This window comes from Penicillium verhagenii, assembly GCF_028828195.1.
Source record: "Penicillium verhagenii strain IBT 33310 chromosome Unknown utg000002l_segment0_segment0, whole genome shotgun sequence".
Lineage (NCBI taxonomy): Eukaryota > Fungi > Ascomycota > Eurotiomycetes > Eurotiales > Aspergillaceae > Penicillium > Penicillium verhagenii.
In genome coordinates this window covers 3,014,259-3,031,299 of record NW_026643166.1, presented here as the reverse complement: position 1 = coordinate 3,031,299, position 17,041 = coordinate 3,014,259, and the positions used below count along the sequence as shown (strand labels likewise).

The following is a 17,041-nucleotide window of genomic DNA, read 5'->3' as shown; positions in this document are numbered from 1 at the left end:
CGCTTACAGGGATAAGAGGACGGGAAAGGCATTGTTCAGCATACTGTACGGATCAACTGCCGTTAGAATAGAAGGTTAATTGGCGCGAACTACGAGCTAGGTCGTTGTATAAAGATTCAGGGTCATGATTCAAATATGAGCGTGCAGAGATCACCTTTTCCTAGACACTCAAGGCTCTGTTGGCTCGGGTGGCTCGGGTGCTATCCTAACGCCGCCCCCCTCCTCGAAGCGAGAAACGGTTATGGGACTGCAGATCGAATTCAGCCACGCACGCATGGACCATATCAGGGTGAGCCACGTTGTGATGCATGGAGAAGGAAAGAGCCATCCCATGCAGGCTTCTGTTCCGATACGGCACGGGGAGTGGAAGGAAATCCACTCACATGGCCCCATCAAATCCGCTGCAAGGGCTGGGAAAGGCGCGTAGCCCTTTCAAGCCCACAATCACTACATTGCTCTGTCTGAAGGAGGACAATCCGCTTTGCCCATGGATAGAATAAACGGCTCGAGCGTGCCACGAGAGCCTGAAACCAGAATTATCTCCGAAGAAAAGACGCAAATAGCCTTGCCACGGCCCAAGAATGGATTGCAGATTTACTAGAGCCCATCAAGGCAGCCAGTACAAAGAGGAAAGGACGTGCGAGAGATGGCTGGCCAGTCATTGGTTATCGGTTAATGGCCCAGAGACTCACGAAGCCACCAGAGTTTGCCATCCAGCAAATAAACCAGTGGTATCAAACGCGACAGTGGACCCCGTGGGTATCGATAGGTTGGCAGAGCCGCGGGAGACCTGTTGTGGATTGCATTAGGCCCGCATAGTCTTTTTATCAGCTGATTTGGGCGCAAATCACCTATTGATATCTTGTTCGCGGCATGAGTTATAGTCTCACAATATCGAAGAAGATCTATAATGTTGTTCATTTTTCTTTGCAAAAGAAGGCCACCGTCATACTAGGTAGGTAACTAGTAGCTGTGTAGGAAATCGGGCAGGCAATGAGCCCGGCGGCTGGCGTGGAGCTGTTGCCGCAATCACGCTATCAGAGACAAAACCCTAGGCAAGCGCAGTGGCGGGCCCCAACATTAGGCCTTATGCCAAAGTCTGGAAGCATTACTCTTAGTACTCCTTAGTCCGTACGGTGAAAGTTCATGCCCTGTTAATTTGGGACTTAACCTAAGGGGGATATGGTGATCAGAGCAAGCTGGGGCCTGGGGGCAATGGACTTTCGGGGATCCCGGGCTCTATCGCCAAGGCAGAACGCCGATCTCGAGTCCCACAAGCTAGCTCTGGACCTGTCCATTCCCAGGGTCAAATGTGGCTATTGATGCTATTGACAGAGGACATGCTAGGCAAGATGGCGTCGTTCAAATGCTTCGCATAGACGGCCTTCACAAGTCACAAGGACTTGCTCTTTGAGGATTTCTCCCCAATGATCTCATGAGGATTGGTAGCCGATTTCTGTGGCTGATCGTATTTGACAAATAAATAGCCCCGCTAAAATCGATAGCTGAACGATCGCTATGACCGGAACCAAACTTCGGCGAGGCGGGCGAGCCGCTACTTTGGAAGCGATCAAGTTCGATCATTTCGGCGGCTTAGAAAGGCATTATCGATGAGGATAGGCATCTGGGAAGGGGAAATTCCTTCATAGGATATAGAGATTCATCCAAAGAGTTCCTTCTTTTTTTTTAAACTCATATCATCATCCAGGAACGAGAACTTTCATTGTGTAGACCCACAATGTGGTCTCCAGGTCACGTGCAGCGCGTCAAGAGGCGGGTTTCCGTTAGCTTTAGCTCTCCATCCCGCGCTTCCATGAGGTTAGCAGTGTAATCAAAGATTGTCACATATCGCATATGTAATGTCTATCGAAGTTGACTGGGCAACAGCCACCTCCGGCCCGGACGGAGAGGCTCTCGCGGAGCGCATTCGCGCGTTTGTTCATGACAAGTTCCAGGAGGTGGCCCTCCCACGCTTCATACGCTCGGTCCAGGTCCATTCCTTCGACTTCGGCACCATTGGCCCAGATCTGGAGATCAAGGATTTCTGCGAACCTTTCTCAGACTTTTACGAAGAAGACGACGATGACACCTCAGCAACCTCCGAGGAGCTTGTCGAGCAATGGTCGGATTACGATGACGAAATGCCAATGAACCACACAGCCCACAGCCCTCACAGCTTCAGTCACCACCCATACCCCGGCGAACAATTCCAACCATCCGCCCTCCGATCTCCGCTCCCCCTGGGCGATCATCTCAACCCACACTTCCTACCCCGCTCAGGGACCCCCGGGATTCCTGGCGGTACTTCAACCCTGGGCTACCATCTCATGTCACTGGGGGGTCTATCCGGAACGCAGACGCCTCTCGCGGCTGTCGCGGGCAGCACACAATTTGCAAGCGGCTGGTCTGACTCCGGCCTGGCTGCCTACGGTGGAAGACAAGCCCGTCCGTCTCGTCCGTCAGCACACCAACAGCAGCGCCCGGAACCAGACCTCGACACCACACACTCCGCATCTCGACCCTCCACAGCCTCACACCCCTCTATCGGCCACACAGGCAGTAGTGGCTCGAACCGTAACAGCGCTGAGCACCCCGCCGATATTCCCCAGCCATCAACTGAGTCCCTTGCAGACGACCCCTCGATCCCGATCCCACCTCGAATGCGCGAGCGCCGACCAGATGATTTCCAAGTATTATGTCATGCAAAATACGCCGGAGATGTGCGCATGTCACTTACAGCGGAGATACTGCTCGATTATCCCATGCCTAGCTTTGTTGGTCTTCCGCTGAAACTTAATGTGACTGGCATTACTTTCGATGGGGTGGCAGTAGTCGCCTACATCCGCAAGCGCGTGCATTTTTGTTTCCTGTCTGCAGAGGATGCGGATGCACTCCTTGGCTCTGAAACGCAGGGTCAACCCGCTCCAAATCACGGAGAAGATGGGCGTCCAAAATCTGGAGCGGAGCGCGAACAGAAGCGACAGGGTGGGTTGTTGCAAGAGATTCGGGTAGAAAGTGAAATCGGCCGAAAGGAAGATGGGAAGCAAGTTCTAAAGAATGTGGGTAAAGTGGAGAGATTTGTACTTGCCCAGGTTCGCCGCATTTTCGAGGAGGAACTGGTTTATCCCAGCTTCTGGACTTTCCTGATCTAATTTGCGAGACAACACTCCGGTGACTCCAATACTGCATGTAGTATAGTTACGAATTCACGACATTTAAGATGATATAGTATGATCCCAGAGAGAGTTCTATAGTATCTTCAGTACATTGTCACTAGCTAAAACATATCATGAATAACCGAATCAACTTGATAGTTTTCCAAAGTAAACACTATGAATTGTTGAATATTTCTCAAAGTGGTAATAATACCCGGAGCAACAAGAAAGAAGGAGTCCGATGAATCAGGTCTTCCTTCCGCTTCCCCGGAAGGCGAAAGTGGCCAGGGGATCAAATTTATGAACAAGGTTTGATGGGTGGTGTCCTGAAGAGAGACTTTCGTGGCGTGCGATCATTCGGCAAGGCCATGGGGCAAATAGCGAGCCAGCCTGTAAGAGACTATACCACGCTATCACCCGATGAAACTAACGGCCCGGCTGAAGATTGGAACGCGAGCAAAGATACCCCATTTACAGGTCCTTCTTCACGTTGGCATCGCCCTTGCCGGAGGCGACCTCATCGCCGAGCTTGTGGTACTCGCGAGTCAGGCCCTCGCACTGCTTCTTCAGGGTCTCGATATCACGATCCTTGGCGGCAATCTCCTCCTTAAGGCGGCCAATCTCACCAACGGAGCCAGCCTCGGCGAGACGAGCGGAGTCCGTACCACCGGCTCTCTTGTCACCTTCAAGGAGCTTGACGCGGTCCTCAAGACGGAGAACGTCCAAAATCATGGTGTAAGTACGGTTGAGAATGAGGGAGAGGAAGAGGGTGAAACCACAGAGGTACATGTTGCGCTGCGAGTAGAACTTGCGAGCCTGGACCTCCATGCGATCAGTGCCCAGGTGTGCGGCTCTGTTTAGGGAAACAATTAGATGGTGCATGAATAGAATCACAGATTATTGAAAATCTTACCCAACGCCATGTCCGTCCCGGGAGAAAGCAGCCAATTCCTGCTGCACCCGGTACACCCGGTTGACACTGTCGAGGAACAAAATCAGAATGAAAATGAAGGTGATCTGGGAAGATTGTTAATTGATGTCGGATTCAAAGGATTGCGCATATTTAAATTACCTTCAAGCCATACTGAAGCTTGGCAATTATCGGGCTTTCCGAGATGAAAGTAAAGAGCTTGCGCTTGATGACAAAAGGCAGAGGGACGATGAGGGCCAGGAAGACGCCCATCTCAAACACCAGAAGCATAAACACCTGTAAGGAATATGCATGTTAGCTTGCGATAGTCCCAAGTCGCATATTTGCTGCTGTTTTAGGTGAGTGGTGCATTTTGGGTGAGCTGATCGCTCAGCCCCATTAGGCTCCAGCCATGCCTCGGTCTACCCGGTCTGAGAGCAAAAACAAAAAAGAAAGAATTGACGGTGCGGACGTACGAGGCTGTAGTAGAGAGTCATGTTGGCGAATTTATTCAGTCGAACAGCTTTCGAAGACGATTATTGGAGCTGATCAAAAGGGGAGTGGGGGGATCGAGAGCTCCGTGCAATCTGGTTTGTGTAAACAAAAACCAGGAAAGCAAAAGGGGTAAAGGGTGGAGATAAAGAAGAAATTCAGACACGAATGCTGAGAGACAGACGTGTTCAGATTGGGCAGCAGGGGAGATTGAGGAGCCGCCGATGCTGAGGGCAGGTTTCCAGGTTGGCAGAGTGTTCTTTTATGGGGGGAGTTTTCTGGCTTTCGGGGCACAGACGTCATCGGCTATCCCCCACGTGACCTGGTGGGCCCTTCGATGGAAATCATCAGCGACTCAACTTCATCTCTCGAGTTTCTAATGTCAACAGCTTAATCTATTGCAAAAATGGCCGAATTATGGCCTAAAAATATTTCCAGTCATGTTGGCTATGGACAATAGCATTGATGTTTGAATCTGCGGCGTGTCATGTCTGCAATCAACTTTATTTACCAGTTGACGGAATCTCTCCGATTCGCCCCCACTCCAGTAGTACATCAGTCGTCAAAAGTTTCCGTACGGCCTACACCTAATCGTGGAGCATATCGTACGGAAAGTTTTGCTCCATAGGTGTATTTTGCTCAAATACTGTCAATTTCTGGCTCCCAAGGTGGATAATGGTCGCACTCTACTACCCTACGCAAGAAAGTTGAGGAATATAGGTGGCCACCTCTGAGTTGTCGGAATTATTGTAAGTTGGCACATACATCTCAATGACCACAATCTTAGAGCGTAATCCATGAGATGGGTGCTGTGTTTTGGACGTCGATCTATCACCTCCAGGGCTTGGGTACATTCGGCGCACGGCCCGTACGCCTACCAAATCCATATCCATTTCGCGTAAGCGCCATCGCAAGATCAATACTAGTATGTCGTTTCCCGCCTTTGATGTCCCTACCCGCAACACCCATTTATATTACGCGCGTCCCTTCAGACTCAGCTGAGCAGATAATCCATCCAGATTTAATATCGAATCAATCGCCCGGTCTGAAATTCTTGGTTGCAGCATAACTAGCATCAAATGGATCTCCTGAGAGAAGGTATTGACACTCTCACTCTACCCTCCGGGCGCATTTTAGCATGGAAGGTATATGGTGGTTCTCTGAATGAAGAAAGCACCGCTCTTCCCGATGTTGTCTTCTATTTCCACGGATTTCCTGGATGTTCCTCTGAAGCGTCTCTCATACCAACAGAGCTCCTTCAGGAAAGCAACCTACGCTGCATCGCGCCTGACCGACCTGGTATGAACATGTCAACCGACTATGATGAGCGCCGGATCTTAGATTGGCCTGGAGATGTTCTCGCCATCGCAGATCACTTGCACATATCTCGGTTTTTTGTCCTTGGCGTCTCGGGAGGAGGGCCGTATGCCCTTGCCTGCGCCCATTCCATATCCCGAGATCGTCTTCAAGGCGTTGCAGTTGTTAGCGGGATGTACCCCACTACCTTTAATATGGAAGGCATGCTTCCCGAGTTGAAGGTTCTCCTCACAGCGGGCGCCTGGATGCCAAGATTCGCGACCGGGGCAATGCTAGACCTGTCAATGGGTCGCGCTGCGAGAAATAAGGATCCACGGGTATTGGAAGCGGCAGTCGACAAAGCGATGGCGGGGAGACCAGAGGCAGAACGCATGGTGTGGAAGGACGAACGGGTGAGGTTCGCAGCTATTCAGTCAGTCCGGGGGGCTTTCCAACAGGGTGGAAGACCCTCAGCCACAGAGTTAATGATCTTATGTGATTGGGGGTTCCAAGTTCAGGACATATCGGGAGAGGGCATCCGACTGTGGCATGGCAAGCTTGACAGAAATGTGCCGTTTTGCATGGCGGAACAAGCCGCCCGGCTAATGTCCGAAGCTCAGACCCATTTCTTTGAGGATGACGGGCATCTTAGCTTGTCGGCAAATCACATCTCTGAGATCATAGCCGACCTTATTACTCCGTCGGTGAGACAATAATACCCTGCGATCTCACTCCCGCTGTCCAGTTGTACCTCGAAACCCCAGGCTAGACCAGTCACCATGTCACTCACAACTGCGAAATTTCCATTGTTACTTTTCGCTACACGTGTACTTCATCTGGAATTTCGGAATGAAAATTATGTACTATAATGTTTACACAAATTTCTCCTTCTCAATTTCCTCGCAAAGTGTCTTCAGAGTCCACCCGGCCCACTCAAAGTCACTTTCATCAAGATATACTTGTCCACTAAGACGAACCCACCATTGACCGTGGAAGGGAAAGACTGGCATAAATGTCTTCCAGTTCTTGATCATCGCCTGTTGCATCCATTCTGTGATGGTAACAACGCTATCCCCGTATAGAACAAGGGATCCACTGCCAGCCGTGGGATGGTTCAGCGGCAGCAGAATATTGACCATACAACAATCAGTGAAGCTGCGGCTGGCGTTATCAAGAATTCTAGTCCTCAGAATATCTGCTACCCTCCGTCCTCCACTTTGAGCAAGATTGATGCAATAATCTCGTATCCGGCTTTCCCCGCCACATACCTCCTCACGCCATTTAATGGCATCTCCAACTGTCAGGAACGCAGCGTTTTCGGCTGTACCCACGAATTCGAAATTAGAGACGAAATACGACTTTGCTGGCGATTTGATTTCTGGCTCGTTTTTCTGGGCCTTTCCAATAGATTGCGGCACAAAACCGTGACTTGTCGGCATTGTGCTTCGCATGAGGCTCTGGTTTCGCTCGGGGACATAGAACACAGCGCAAGCACGCGGAGTGAAGAGCCACTTATGGCAATTGGTGACTAGAAAGTCAGGGTCCCATGATGAAATCTTCAGATCAATTTGTCCAATTCCATGAGCAGCATCGACTAAACTCAATATACCCTCGGCGCGACAAGCGGCTGCCAAGGCTTCGAAAGGCAGTCGAAGCCCAGGATTCGATGAGATAGTATCAAAGATAGCAACACGTGGACGGTATCCCTCACTCTTGGAAGTTGAAATTGCTTCCTGGAATATCGAAATCATTTCAGAGGGCTCGAGAGGATATGCGAACCCAATTTGCCGCGTGCGAACCTTGCCCGGGTGGGTTTCGCAGATATAGTTGGCCATTTTTTCACATGCCCCATAGATGACATCCAATTCAAGAATCTCATCTTTTCCATCATCATTCCATCGGATGTTTTGTAAGACGGTGTTGACACCAGTTGTGGCATTTGGAACGAGGACAATGGTGGATTCGGGCACAGAAAGAAATTTGCTGATGGCGACGCGGTTTTCGTCGAGGAGCTGTGGGAATCGATATTTGATGAAAGGACAAGGAGTTGATTCACATTCGTCTTTCAATGCATTGGCCTTGTCACGGATGACACGAGGTGATGCACCGAATGAACCTGTGGCTTTTTAGCTCATAATTGACTGGACGATGTTTGGATCTAAAGCTACCATGATTCATGTTCCTGTATCCAGGTGCGAAAGAAAAATACTTTCTCATCTCATGCCCAAAGGGCGTGAAAGTATCAGATGACATGCTGAATATTGAGGATTTTGGTTGTTTTGTGAAGTAGAGGTAAGAGCGATAGTGCCATATAAAGACGTGTCGTAACTGTCGTTTAACCATGCAGCTTTTTAGTTATCATATCGACCTTCCTGATTTACTCACCCCACTTGGAATCATTGTTTATCTCGTGATGCTACCACGAGATACAACTCTGGTGAACTTTCGGGTGCTTGGACCCTCGGACATCGTGCGAGACTGCCGATCGACCGCCGAGATTGGTATCTTGAAGCGTTGAGTGGCCGAACCAGAGATTTGCCGACCAAATCAATTTGAGAATCCGGAGTAGATGCAAAATGCTCCGGCTGTCGGCAACAGATAGGAATTAGCTCGTGTCCAGTACGCGCTAATCCACTCTTCCCCACGCTTTCCCCGTATTCGAAGGTGCGAAGAGTCCGTGCGTCGCCTATACAACAAGGTACATAGTGATTGGCAACCCCACGTTAAAGTGCAGTATTGGGGCATTTCTCAAATCCTTTCTGACTTTCTCTTCGCAGAATGAACTGATACCCCTTGCAGATATGCAGCCCTACGCCGAAACCGAACACAAAGATGATATAGAGGAGGGTGACGCCAGGAGGCTGGATTCGCAGCCCGATACACTGGCAGCGAACAAAGAAGAAATGGCAAAGATGAACGTGGGAACCTTGCAACGAAGACTCAAGTCACGTCACATTCAATTCCTTGCTCTCTCCGGCGCTATTGGAACGGGTCTTTTCGTGGGTGCTGGCCAGGTCATCTCGCTAGCAGGACCATTATCCGCGGTGCTCGCCTACTTCATCACCGGCTTCAATCTTTACGCGGTGATCAACAGCATGGGTGAAATGGCAACCTGGCTTCCATTGCCGGGTGCCGTCCCTGTCTATGCCTCCCGATTTGTCGATGAAGCTCTTGGCTTCACGCTTGGCTGGAATTACTGGTACCAATTTGCCATCGGTGTTCCAATCGAGATCAGCGCCGCAGCTCTCGTGATAGACTACTGGCCGAACGGTGTCGACTCTGCTGTCTGGATTACGGTCCTATTTGTCACCATATTCGCGGTCAACTGTCTTCCCGTGCGCGTCTACGGCGAATTGGAATTCTTCCTTGGCTCTATAAAGCTCACTACCATCATAGGCCTCATGCTACTCATGTTCATTATCACGCTGGGTGGTACACCTACACAGGATCGCATTGGATTCCGGTACTGGAAAAACCCCGGACTCATGAATGAGTACCTTGAGACTGGAGACCTGGGCAGGTTTCTGGCATTCTGGAAAGTGTTCATCCAGGCAACCTTCAGCTACGGAGGTAGCGAGATGGTGGTCGTTGCGGCTGGAGAAACAGAGAACCCACGACGAAACATCCCCAAAGCTGTGCGTCGTGTATTTTGGCGAATTGCTATCTTCTACGTCGGCAGTATCTTCTTAGTCTGCCTATGTGTCTCATCTCAGGACCACCGGCTGCTCAATGCTATAAATTCTGGGGCATCGGGTGCTGGGGCCAGTCCTTTTGTCATTGCGATTGAAAACGGGGGGATCAAAGTGCTGCCATCCATCATCAACGCAGTCATCCTTACGTCGGCATTGTCTGCGGGGAATTCTTTCTTCTACGCTTCCACTCGCATTCTCTACTCCACAGCCCTTGACGGGAAAGCGCCGCGCATTCTTCGGTTCGAGAAATTTGGTGTTCCCTATGCGTGTGTTGGCGTGACAGCTGCATTGAGTTTGCTTGTATATTTGAACGTCTCGGCGAGCTCCGCAGATGTCTTCTTCTGGATCAGCAATCTAAGCTCTGTTATCACGCTCATCGTGTGGTCCTCCATCGCCATCACATATATCCGTTTCAACCAAGGATTGAAGCACCACGGTATCCCGCGATCATCACTCCCTTTCAAAGCACCATTCCAACCTTACCTGGCCTACTTCGCTGTCATATTTTCATCCACCGTTGCATTTTTCAACGGCTTTGATGCTTTCTTCCCCGGTCACTTCAGTGCCAAAAGCTTTATACCTCCTTATATCGATATCCCTATCTTTGCTAGTCTTTTTCTTGGATACAAGATTATCTATAAGACAAAACTGGTCAAGGTTGAAGATATGGATCTTTGGTCTGGAAAGGAGGAGGCTGACGAGTTGGAATCAACGTGGGAAGAACCTAAGCCACGGAACTTTCTCGGTAGGTCGATTATAATTCATCAGCTATTGAAAGCTTCTAATTTCAACTTCGACAGAGCGAATCTGGTTTTGGATTGCCTAAATCGGGTCCAAACTTCTCATTGCTTTGCCCGCTGGGGCATGTTGTGTGCTGTTTCTGAGGCACATTCGTATCTTTTCATGCCGAAGATAAATTTACAGCAGGTTTGAGTTTGGGATTTGAAGTAGGTTGATGCACACTTTATGACAATGAAGAAACGTGGATGTAAAATTGAATATTTCAATCAATGAATCTTGAAAATGACACGCAGATCTCAGAAGAAAATATTCGTTCTTCCCTGATTACAATGAAGCCCTTGGCGAAACGGGCTTCATCTTGAGACTATTATCAATTCCAAGAGTGGCAACAAAGCTTCATCACCGCTTGAAGATTCTCTTCTCAACAGTTCTCAGAACCAAATAAGAAGCCGCGGCAAATGCGAATCCCAACTCAAATCCGACATCACCTCCAATAGATGGGATTCCCGCGCTTTTAGAAATCGGCCCAATATACCACGACTGACTCATTCCAACTACCATTCCCACAACCCCACAACAGAAAGCCAACAGCGCCGCTATTCCCGGTGGAAGAGCATCCCGATTGTCATAGTCCTCTGGCCGATACCCGGAAAAGCCACGTCTAAATACAAAGTGCTCTGTCAGCGCAATCGCCTCATAGATCGCCAGCCAGTAACCAATGAAGTGCATGAAGTTCTCCAGCACGGCCTCAAAATGACTATATCCCGGAATTGCGATTGCAATGTAAGCCGCCGAAGCAACAATCGTCCACACAAAACGCGGAATATGACGCGTCCACCGGCCCATGACCATCAGCGTCAGCGAGACTGAGTAAATATTGGGACAGTTATTGGCAACAATAGATAAGGCGAGGATAATAACACAGAACTTGCCAAATCCTCCTATACGGGGGAATAGGAGTGCGCCTAGGAGGCCACCCACGCCTGAGTCGGTGTATCCTTGTTGGTATGCATTGTCACCTCCGTTGATTGCCATGGCTGTCGCGAGGGCCGCTCCTAGTAGCTCGGTGAAAAGCAGGGTTGGGAAAATACCCAGCCATGTTGCGAGGAAGACATTGCGACGTGGACGGTTGCTGGGTTGGTAGACAGTGTAGTCGGCGGCGAAACTGGTGTAGCCGGTGCCGAAGCCGAAAACTGTCGATCCGTATGATAGTACAGCTCCAAGCTCTGCTTTTCCCGTTCCCATTGGGATGTTGACAAAATCGCCTGAGTGTGCGAATACACCCAGTACCACGAGGAAGACGATAAAAGTTGGGATCCAGCTCCAGTATTCGTAGGCGTGCACAACTTGGTAGCCGAAGAAAACAACGAGGAGGGTACAGAATGCGATTATTAGAATTCCTGCGTATCCCGGTACTTGTGGGTTGACTGCATTAATCAACTGGGCCCCGACAATGATATTTGCAGCTGCCCATCCGACACATGCCAATACATTGAATAGAGCGACTATAAATGAGAATTATCCGATTGTTAGCTACTAGGTATATTGCGGGCTCCAGGCAGATGGGAGCTTAGAATCATACTTAGCTTAACACCCCACCAACCAAACCAGAAACGAGAAAGCACCATCTGCCGCAAACCGAAGGCAGCACCGAAAGTGGAGAAAAAGCACACCGTTAACACGGCAATGAAGTTGAAGAAGATAATGACCAGCACCCCATCCACGAATCCCATAGCAAACAAAGGTCTACCAAGGATCCCGATCGTGAATGAGGGGACAACCATATTCGCAGCGAGCCACTGGGAGTGATTTGAACCAAGACATTAGAGGCATCTTGAACGACGATCAGGATGGAAATACCATTGATCCAACATTCCAATAGGAACTGTCGGTTCTCTCGTCCTCCGGGACACGTTCAATTCCTCGCTGTTCCACCTTGATCTTTCCACCGAGCCTCTGCAGCTTTGCGTAAACCGAGTTTCCATATTCGAAGCTCGATGCTAGGACAGCGCCCGTTTCGTCGACGAGCGGAGGATCTATCGCTCCCGCCCGCTTTTCCACGTCATGACTGAGTATCGGGTTCATGGCTATCTCCAAACAGCAATTCTCAAGGACAATTGCTTTAGACATGGGGATTGGGTGCTTTTTGAATGATTGATTCCACTCCTAGTGGAGCAGGGCCCCACGGGGCATTCCGATCGTGATCCACCTGCACGGAAGGTATTGATGCCCGTGTATCCGCGATCAAAATGAAAACCCCCAAGGGTCCACAGAAGCAATATAATTTTGGCAAATCAGGGTCCATCAACGGTCAAAATGGTTCCAGAAAATCGCGTTCAAAGTCCTAATTTGTCCAATGGGAGATGATGCATAACAAATGTCGGCAAAAATCATGCATAACTCCTGGACCCCTTGCCACATGTGCTCGTCCTCGGATCTCATATCGCGTATACAAGCTTTAACACTTTCCCTCATCTGTCTAGTCCAGCCGGGTGGGTTCACATCAGAAACGAAAATGCGGGGTTGAGCCATGTTTGGTAAGTCGACGCACGATTGGCACGGAGAGCGCCGAGACCCATTTCTTAGTCGATCATAGGGCTGTCGGTAGATATCATTGTTGATCTGGAGAAGTTCAGAGTCCCGATAACATGGGTTTTGTGGGGTAAGAGTTAATCGCTCATAGTAGTTTGTTCTAGCAATATGACAGTACCCTTGCATGCAGAGATAACAACTGCAAAAAGCGGGGTTCTCTCACATGATTCTTCCTCACTTCACTCCTCTGCCTTCTACTTCCTGGATTCAGCATACCGGTCATCGGCATCGTCCGCTGTGAATTGACTCTTGATCTCGTTTGGTGATCTGAGTCTGCTAATCCGTCGCTTCAAATTATCTAGAAATTGAGCTGATACTGATCTCATCTCCACCACCAAAGTCTCGACAAGATGGACAGCCATGATCACAACATCACCAACCCAATTGATCTTCCCTTGGTGGATATCTCAAATTCGAACTATGATGCTGCCGGGAAGGCTATGCTACACGCCGCAGTGAAGTATGGCTTCCTGTACATCGATAGTAGAACAACAGCCTTTGCAAAATCGGATATAGAAAGCGCCTTTGATCTGGTATACAGTCACTGCTTCAAATTTTGAGATCCACGACTTATTGTTATCGGAAAACTAACCGAACACAGTCAGAACAATTTTTCTCTCTGCCAATCTCAGAGAAAGCGCCATACAGACGAGGAGACACCGTGAGTTCATTCTCTGTTTAGTTAGTAACACTCCGCGTCTTGTACTGATATGTTAATCTGAAGAATGCCGGCTGGGTTGGAATGCACGTTGAGACCCTTGATCCTAAACATCATGAGGTAGTATATATCTGCTTCTTTCGAGAGCATTTCAATTTACGCGAATGGAATTGACTGACGGTGCACGATATGGAACACAGAGAGGAGACTATAAGGAGTAAGTCTTCTGCCACATGCGTCATGAATATCGAACACGAAGATGAGAAGTCTAATGTTCTAATGAGGAGTGTTTAAAATTACAGGGCACTTAATATCGCGGCCGCTCTGCCTACAGGTGGAAAAATCATCCAACCTCTTCCACCGTGCCTCAGAAGTCGCGAGGCAGATATAACTCGGTTCACGAACCTCTGCAACCAAACATGCGCTCAGATCTTAACCCTTCTAGCACACGGGCTCGAGGTACGAAATGAATCCACCTCACTTGATGTCAAATGAACTAACCAATACTTTATTTAAAGGTTTCCGCCGACTTCTTCACATCGCGACATGATTCAAGCCAAGGTCCCACGGAAAACTCACTTCGGCTTCTCCATTACCCAGCCAAAGTCCCAGGTTACCGACCAGAAAAGGATATCCGCGCAGGCGCGCATTCGGATTACGGTAGTATCACCCTCCTGTTCCAGCGAGCAGGCCAACCAGGGCTGGAGATACAGACCCCAGAGGGTCAGTGGGCTCCTGTTCCTGTTTACCCCCAAGGCTCTGGTGAACATGAGGACTATCCATTCCCCCCAATCTTGATCAATATTGGAGATGTGTTGAGTTATTGGACTGATGGGCTTTTGAAGTCCACTGTTCATCGGGTTGTGTTTCCTGGTGGGAATGTGGGTCTGGATGCGGACGTGCAGCGAGATCGATATAGTATCGCGTTCTTTTGTGGGCCGATTGAGAGTACGGAACTTATTCCTGTTCCGAGTCAGGTGGTCGCTGCGCATCGGGAACGGAGAAGGAACCAAAGTGGAGATGGGGATGGGAATTCTACTGTGGGCTTTGGCGGCGGTGCGAGTGAGCTTAATCACGATGGACGCAGACTCACCGCAGGTGAACACCTGAAGGCTCGACTAGCCGCGACATACCTTTAACTGGGATATCGAATATTGGAATTTGATTAATATGCATTTTAGGTGAGCCTTAAAAACCGGGGCATTGGAAAATATGTGAAATTGTTTCAGTGGACTTGCACGTAGACAGCCTCGTAAATACAGTAAAAACATGCGGAAATATTATATTCAAACAACCCGCTCGGATGCAGCATTCAGTCATCAAAATAGAACGATCAGTGCGGGCTATCCTCATTCTGGTCGAAGTGCTCACGCGCCCACGGACTGCGAAGACGGATAGCCTCGCCATAGTAGAAGAAGATGAAAGGAATAGGGACCAGCAAAATAGAGATGAAGCCCAGCAGACTGGATGCCCACTCATAATCCAGCTTCTCGTACATCTGCGTAGCGAACAAGGGGAATCCAGCACCGACGATGTTGCGAACCAGAATCACACCTGCAAGAGCCGAAGCAGAGTACGTCTGGTAACTATCGACGACATAATTTAGGATACTGAGAATCACAATGTAGATACCGGCACCGAAGAAACCGGAGGCAATGATAGGCACGATCCAGTGAACGGACTTGAAGCTGGTCCATCCGAACCAGAACAGACTGATTGGGATCAGAATAGCACCGCCACGAGCCATCCACATGCGTGCTTCGGGGACACCATTGCCACCGTTCTCGGCGACGCGACGGAGGTAGTAGCGTTCTTGCAGCGGGTACAAACAGAATGCGACAACGGGACCAATGGCCATACCCAAGAAAGCCAGACCTTGTTCACCAGTATTGAAGGGATGACCGTAAGGAGCACCAAAGACCAAGGGGAAAGCCTCGTTGAACAAATACACCAATCCATACAAGAATCCGTTGTATATAGCCGAGAAGGTCGTAATCGGCTCGGAAATCAAGAAGCGGAACGGGCGGGTAAGAGTAATAGAAAACAGCTCGGTCAGACCCTTACGGTCACGAGCATGAATATCATCAATGGACTCGGCAGATCGCAAGTTCTCCTTCTCCATTTGCTTGCGCACGCGACGGACCTTGTTCTGCAAGACAGCAGTGTGTCGAGTTTCGGGGATCGTCAGCACAAGAATCACCCAGATTCCACCCGAGATGGCCATGAGAACCCAGAAAATCCAGCGCCATCCGAGGTTGAGGCCGATATAACCGGAAACGACCAGGGCAGTGGGGGGTCCAAATGTACTGCTGAGACCGTAGACGGCCATTGGGCCACCGCTGTGATTGCGTTCCCACAAATCACTGATGGTACCTCCGGTGTTGGTCAGGGGGGCTCCGCCTGCACAGCCCGCGATGAAGCGACAGACCAGGATCGTGCCGATGTTGGGTGCCAGGGCCAATGGGAGCTGGAAGAGGAATAGGAAGAACCATGATACGACGTAGACAGGTTGGCGACCGAAGTATTCGGATAGCGGAGCGAGCATAACGGGGCCAATAGCGTAACCGAGGACGTATAGTGACAGGGATAATGTTGTAATCTCGGATGAAACTCCAAACTCTTTTTGGATGCCTGTTGCACCTGATGAGATACCACCTGCACACCAGCAACTATACATTTACTTGTTAGAGTCTGCGACATTGAAACAAGGGATATCCAGGGACGGATGGTAACACAAGAAAAAGAAAAAGAAAAACATACGTGAACACATTCAGCATGCTAACAAAGATACTGATATACCATTTGCGCCATTTTGGCCAATTGCGAGGGTTATCATGGTCGTCAATGGCATATGTGAGCAAAATGGGGAAGGCGTCATTGGGACTGGCCCTTGCTTTGGCAAAGGCTTCTTCCTCGGTAAGGATGAGATGGGAGTCCTCCTTAAAGTTGTCGCTGACCTTTTCCACGTCACGCGCCTCGCCGGAAAGAGGTTCTTCAACCTTGTGTGACTCCATGGATATCAATGACCTATATCACAGGTATATAGAAAGGTGGCGGGAGAAAGGCTAGAGGTAGGAAGGAGCGCGCGGGAGAAGGAGCGGAGGGTAGTAGAGTTATAAAAACCAGTGGCGAAAAATGAGCCACTGACGAACACAAAGGCGCCCCCCCGGAGAACCCGTTTTCTCCAAAAACATTTCCCCGAACCTTGTCCTTTTGTCACGGGCGGGGACTGGCAATGGGAATTTCGGCGGGTCGGCGGGGTCGGCGTGCCGAGAAAGAAGCAATAAGGCGTCGGTGCTTGGGTGAAAGCTTGGGTCCCCTCTCCAGAATCCCCACTTTGTCAATCCCACCCCTCGGTGAACCGATTGCTGTTCGGCTTTAAAGGGGAGATTGGCATTTTTGGTTTGTCATCTCGAAGGAGAAAAAAAACTCAATCTCGGTGAGCCTTGAAGGGTGTGAGTTTCTCGTAAAGGAAGGTGTGCCTCGACTAATAAAGTTGTTCTTG

General features: G+C 49.6%; 8 protein-coding genes across 8 annotated transcripts; 4 read left to right on the top strand and 4 right to left on the bottom strand.

Annotated features, from left to right (window-relative positions):
- Positions 1–1,859: 1,859 nt before the first annotated feature.
- On the top strand, positions 1,860–3,152 carry mdm12 (ERMES complex subunit MDM12; the record flags this gene model as incomplete). Its single annotated transcript, XM_057160506.1, has 1 exon — positions 1,860–3,152. One exon carries the CDS (start codon positions 1,860–1,862, stop codon positions 3,150–3,152), a length of 1,293 nt encoding a protein of 430 aa, XP_057026754.1.
- Positions 3,153–3,626: 474 nt separating this feature from the next.
- On the bottom strand, positions 3,627–4,562 carry N7466_001107 (putative BAP31 domain protein; the record flags this gene model as incomplete). The annotated part of the gene is made up of 4 exons (XM_057160505.1): positions 3,627–4,008; positions 4,069–4,172; positions 4,228–4,362; positions 4,542–4,562. 4 exons carry the CDS (start codon positions 4,560–4,562, stop codon positions 3,627–3,629), a joined length of 642 nt encoding a protein of 213 aa, XP_057026753.1.
- Positions 4,563–5,636: 1,074 nt separating this feature from the next.
- Positions 5,637–6,569, top strand: N7466_001106 (alpha/beta hydrolase; the record flags this gene model as incomplete). Its single annotated transcript, XM_057160504.1, has 1 exon — positions 5,637–6,569. The coding sequence occupies one exon, from the start codon at positions 5,637–5,639 to the stop codon at positions 6,567–6,569; it is 933 nt and encodes a 310-aa protein (XP_057026752.1).
- Positions 6,570–6,725: 156 nt separating this feature from the next.
- N7466_001105 (Pyridoxal phosphate-dependent transferase major region subdomain 1) lies at positions 6,726–8,106 on the bottom strand (the record flags this gene model as incomplete). The annotated part of the gene is made up of 2 exons (XM_057160503.1): positions 6,726–7,969; positions 8,022–8,106. 2 exons carry the CDS (start codon positions 8,104–8,106, stop codon positions 6,726–6,728), a joined length of 1,329 nt encoding a protein of 442 aa, XP_057026751.1.
- A 548-nt stretch (positions 8,107–8,654) lies between these two features.
- On the top strand, positions 8,655–10,371 carry N7466_001104 (uncharacterized protein; the record flags this gene model as incomplete). Its single annotated transcript, XM_057160502.1, has 2 exons — positions 8,655–10,290; positions 10,346–10,371. The coding sequence occupies 2 exons, from the start codon at positions 8,655–8,657 to the stop codon at positions 10,369–10,371; spliced, it is 1,662 nt and encodes a 553-aa protein (XP_057026750.1).
- Positions 10,372–10,685: 314 nt separating this feature from the next.
- On the bottom strand, positions 10,686–12,371 carry N7466_001103 (cytosine permease; the record flags this gene model as incomplete). Its single annotated transcript, XM_057160501.1, has 3 exons — positions 10,686–11,791; positions 11,869–12,085; positions 12,147–12,371. The coding sequence occupies 3 exons, from the start codon at positions 12,369–12,371 to the stop codon at positions 10,686–10,688; spliced, it is 1,548 nt and encodes a 515-aa protein (XP_057026749.1).
- Positions 12,372–13,228: 857 nt separating this feature from the next.
- Positions 13,229–14,675, top strand: N7466_001102 (uncharacterized protein; the record flags this gene model as incomplete). Its single annotated transcript, XM_057160500.1, has 6 exons — positions 13,229–13,411; positions 13,480–13,539; positions 13,603–13,656; positions 13,737–13,753; positions 13,839–13,995; positions 14,055–14,675. 6 exons carry the CDS (start codon positions 13,229–13,231, stop codon positions 14,673–14,675), a joined length of 1,092 nt encoding a protein of 363 aa, XP_057026748.1.
- A 194-nt stretch (positions 14,676–14,869) lies between these two features.
- Positions 14,870–16,550, bottom strand: N7466_001101 (MFS transporter; the record flags this gene model as incomplete). The annotated part of the gene is made up of 2 exons (XM_057160499.1): positions 14,870–16,205; positions 16,270–16,550. The coding sequence occupies 2 exons, from the start codon at positions 16,548–16,550 to the stop codon at positions 14,870–14,872; spliced, it is 1,617 nt and encodes a 538-aa protein (XP_057026747.1).
- Between the last annotated feature and the right edge of the window lie 491 nt (positions 16,551–17,041).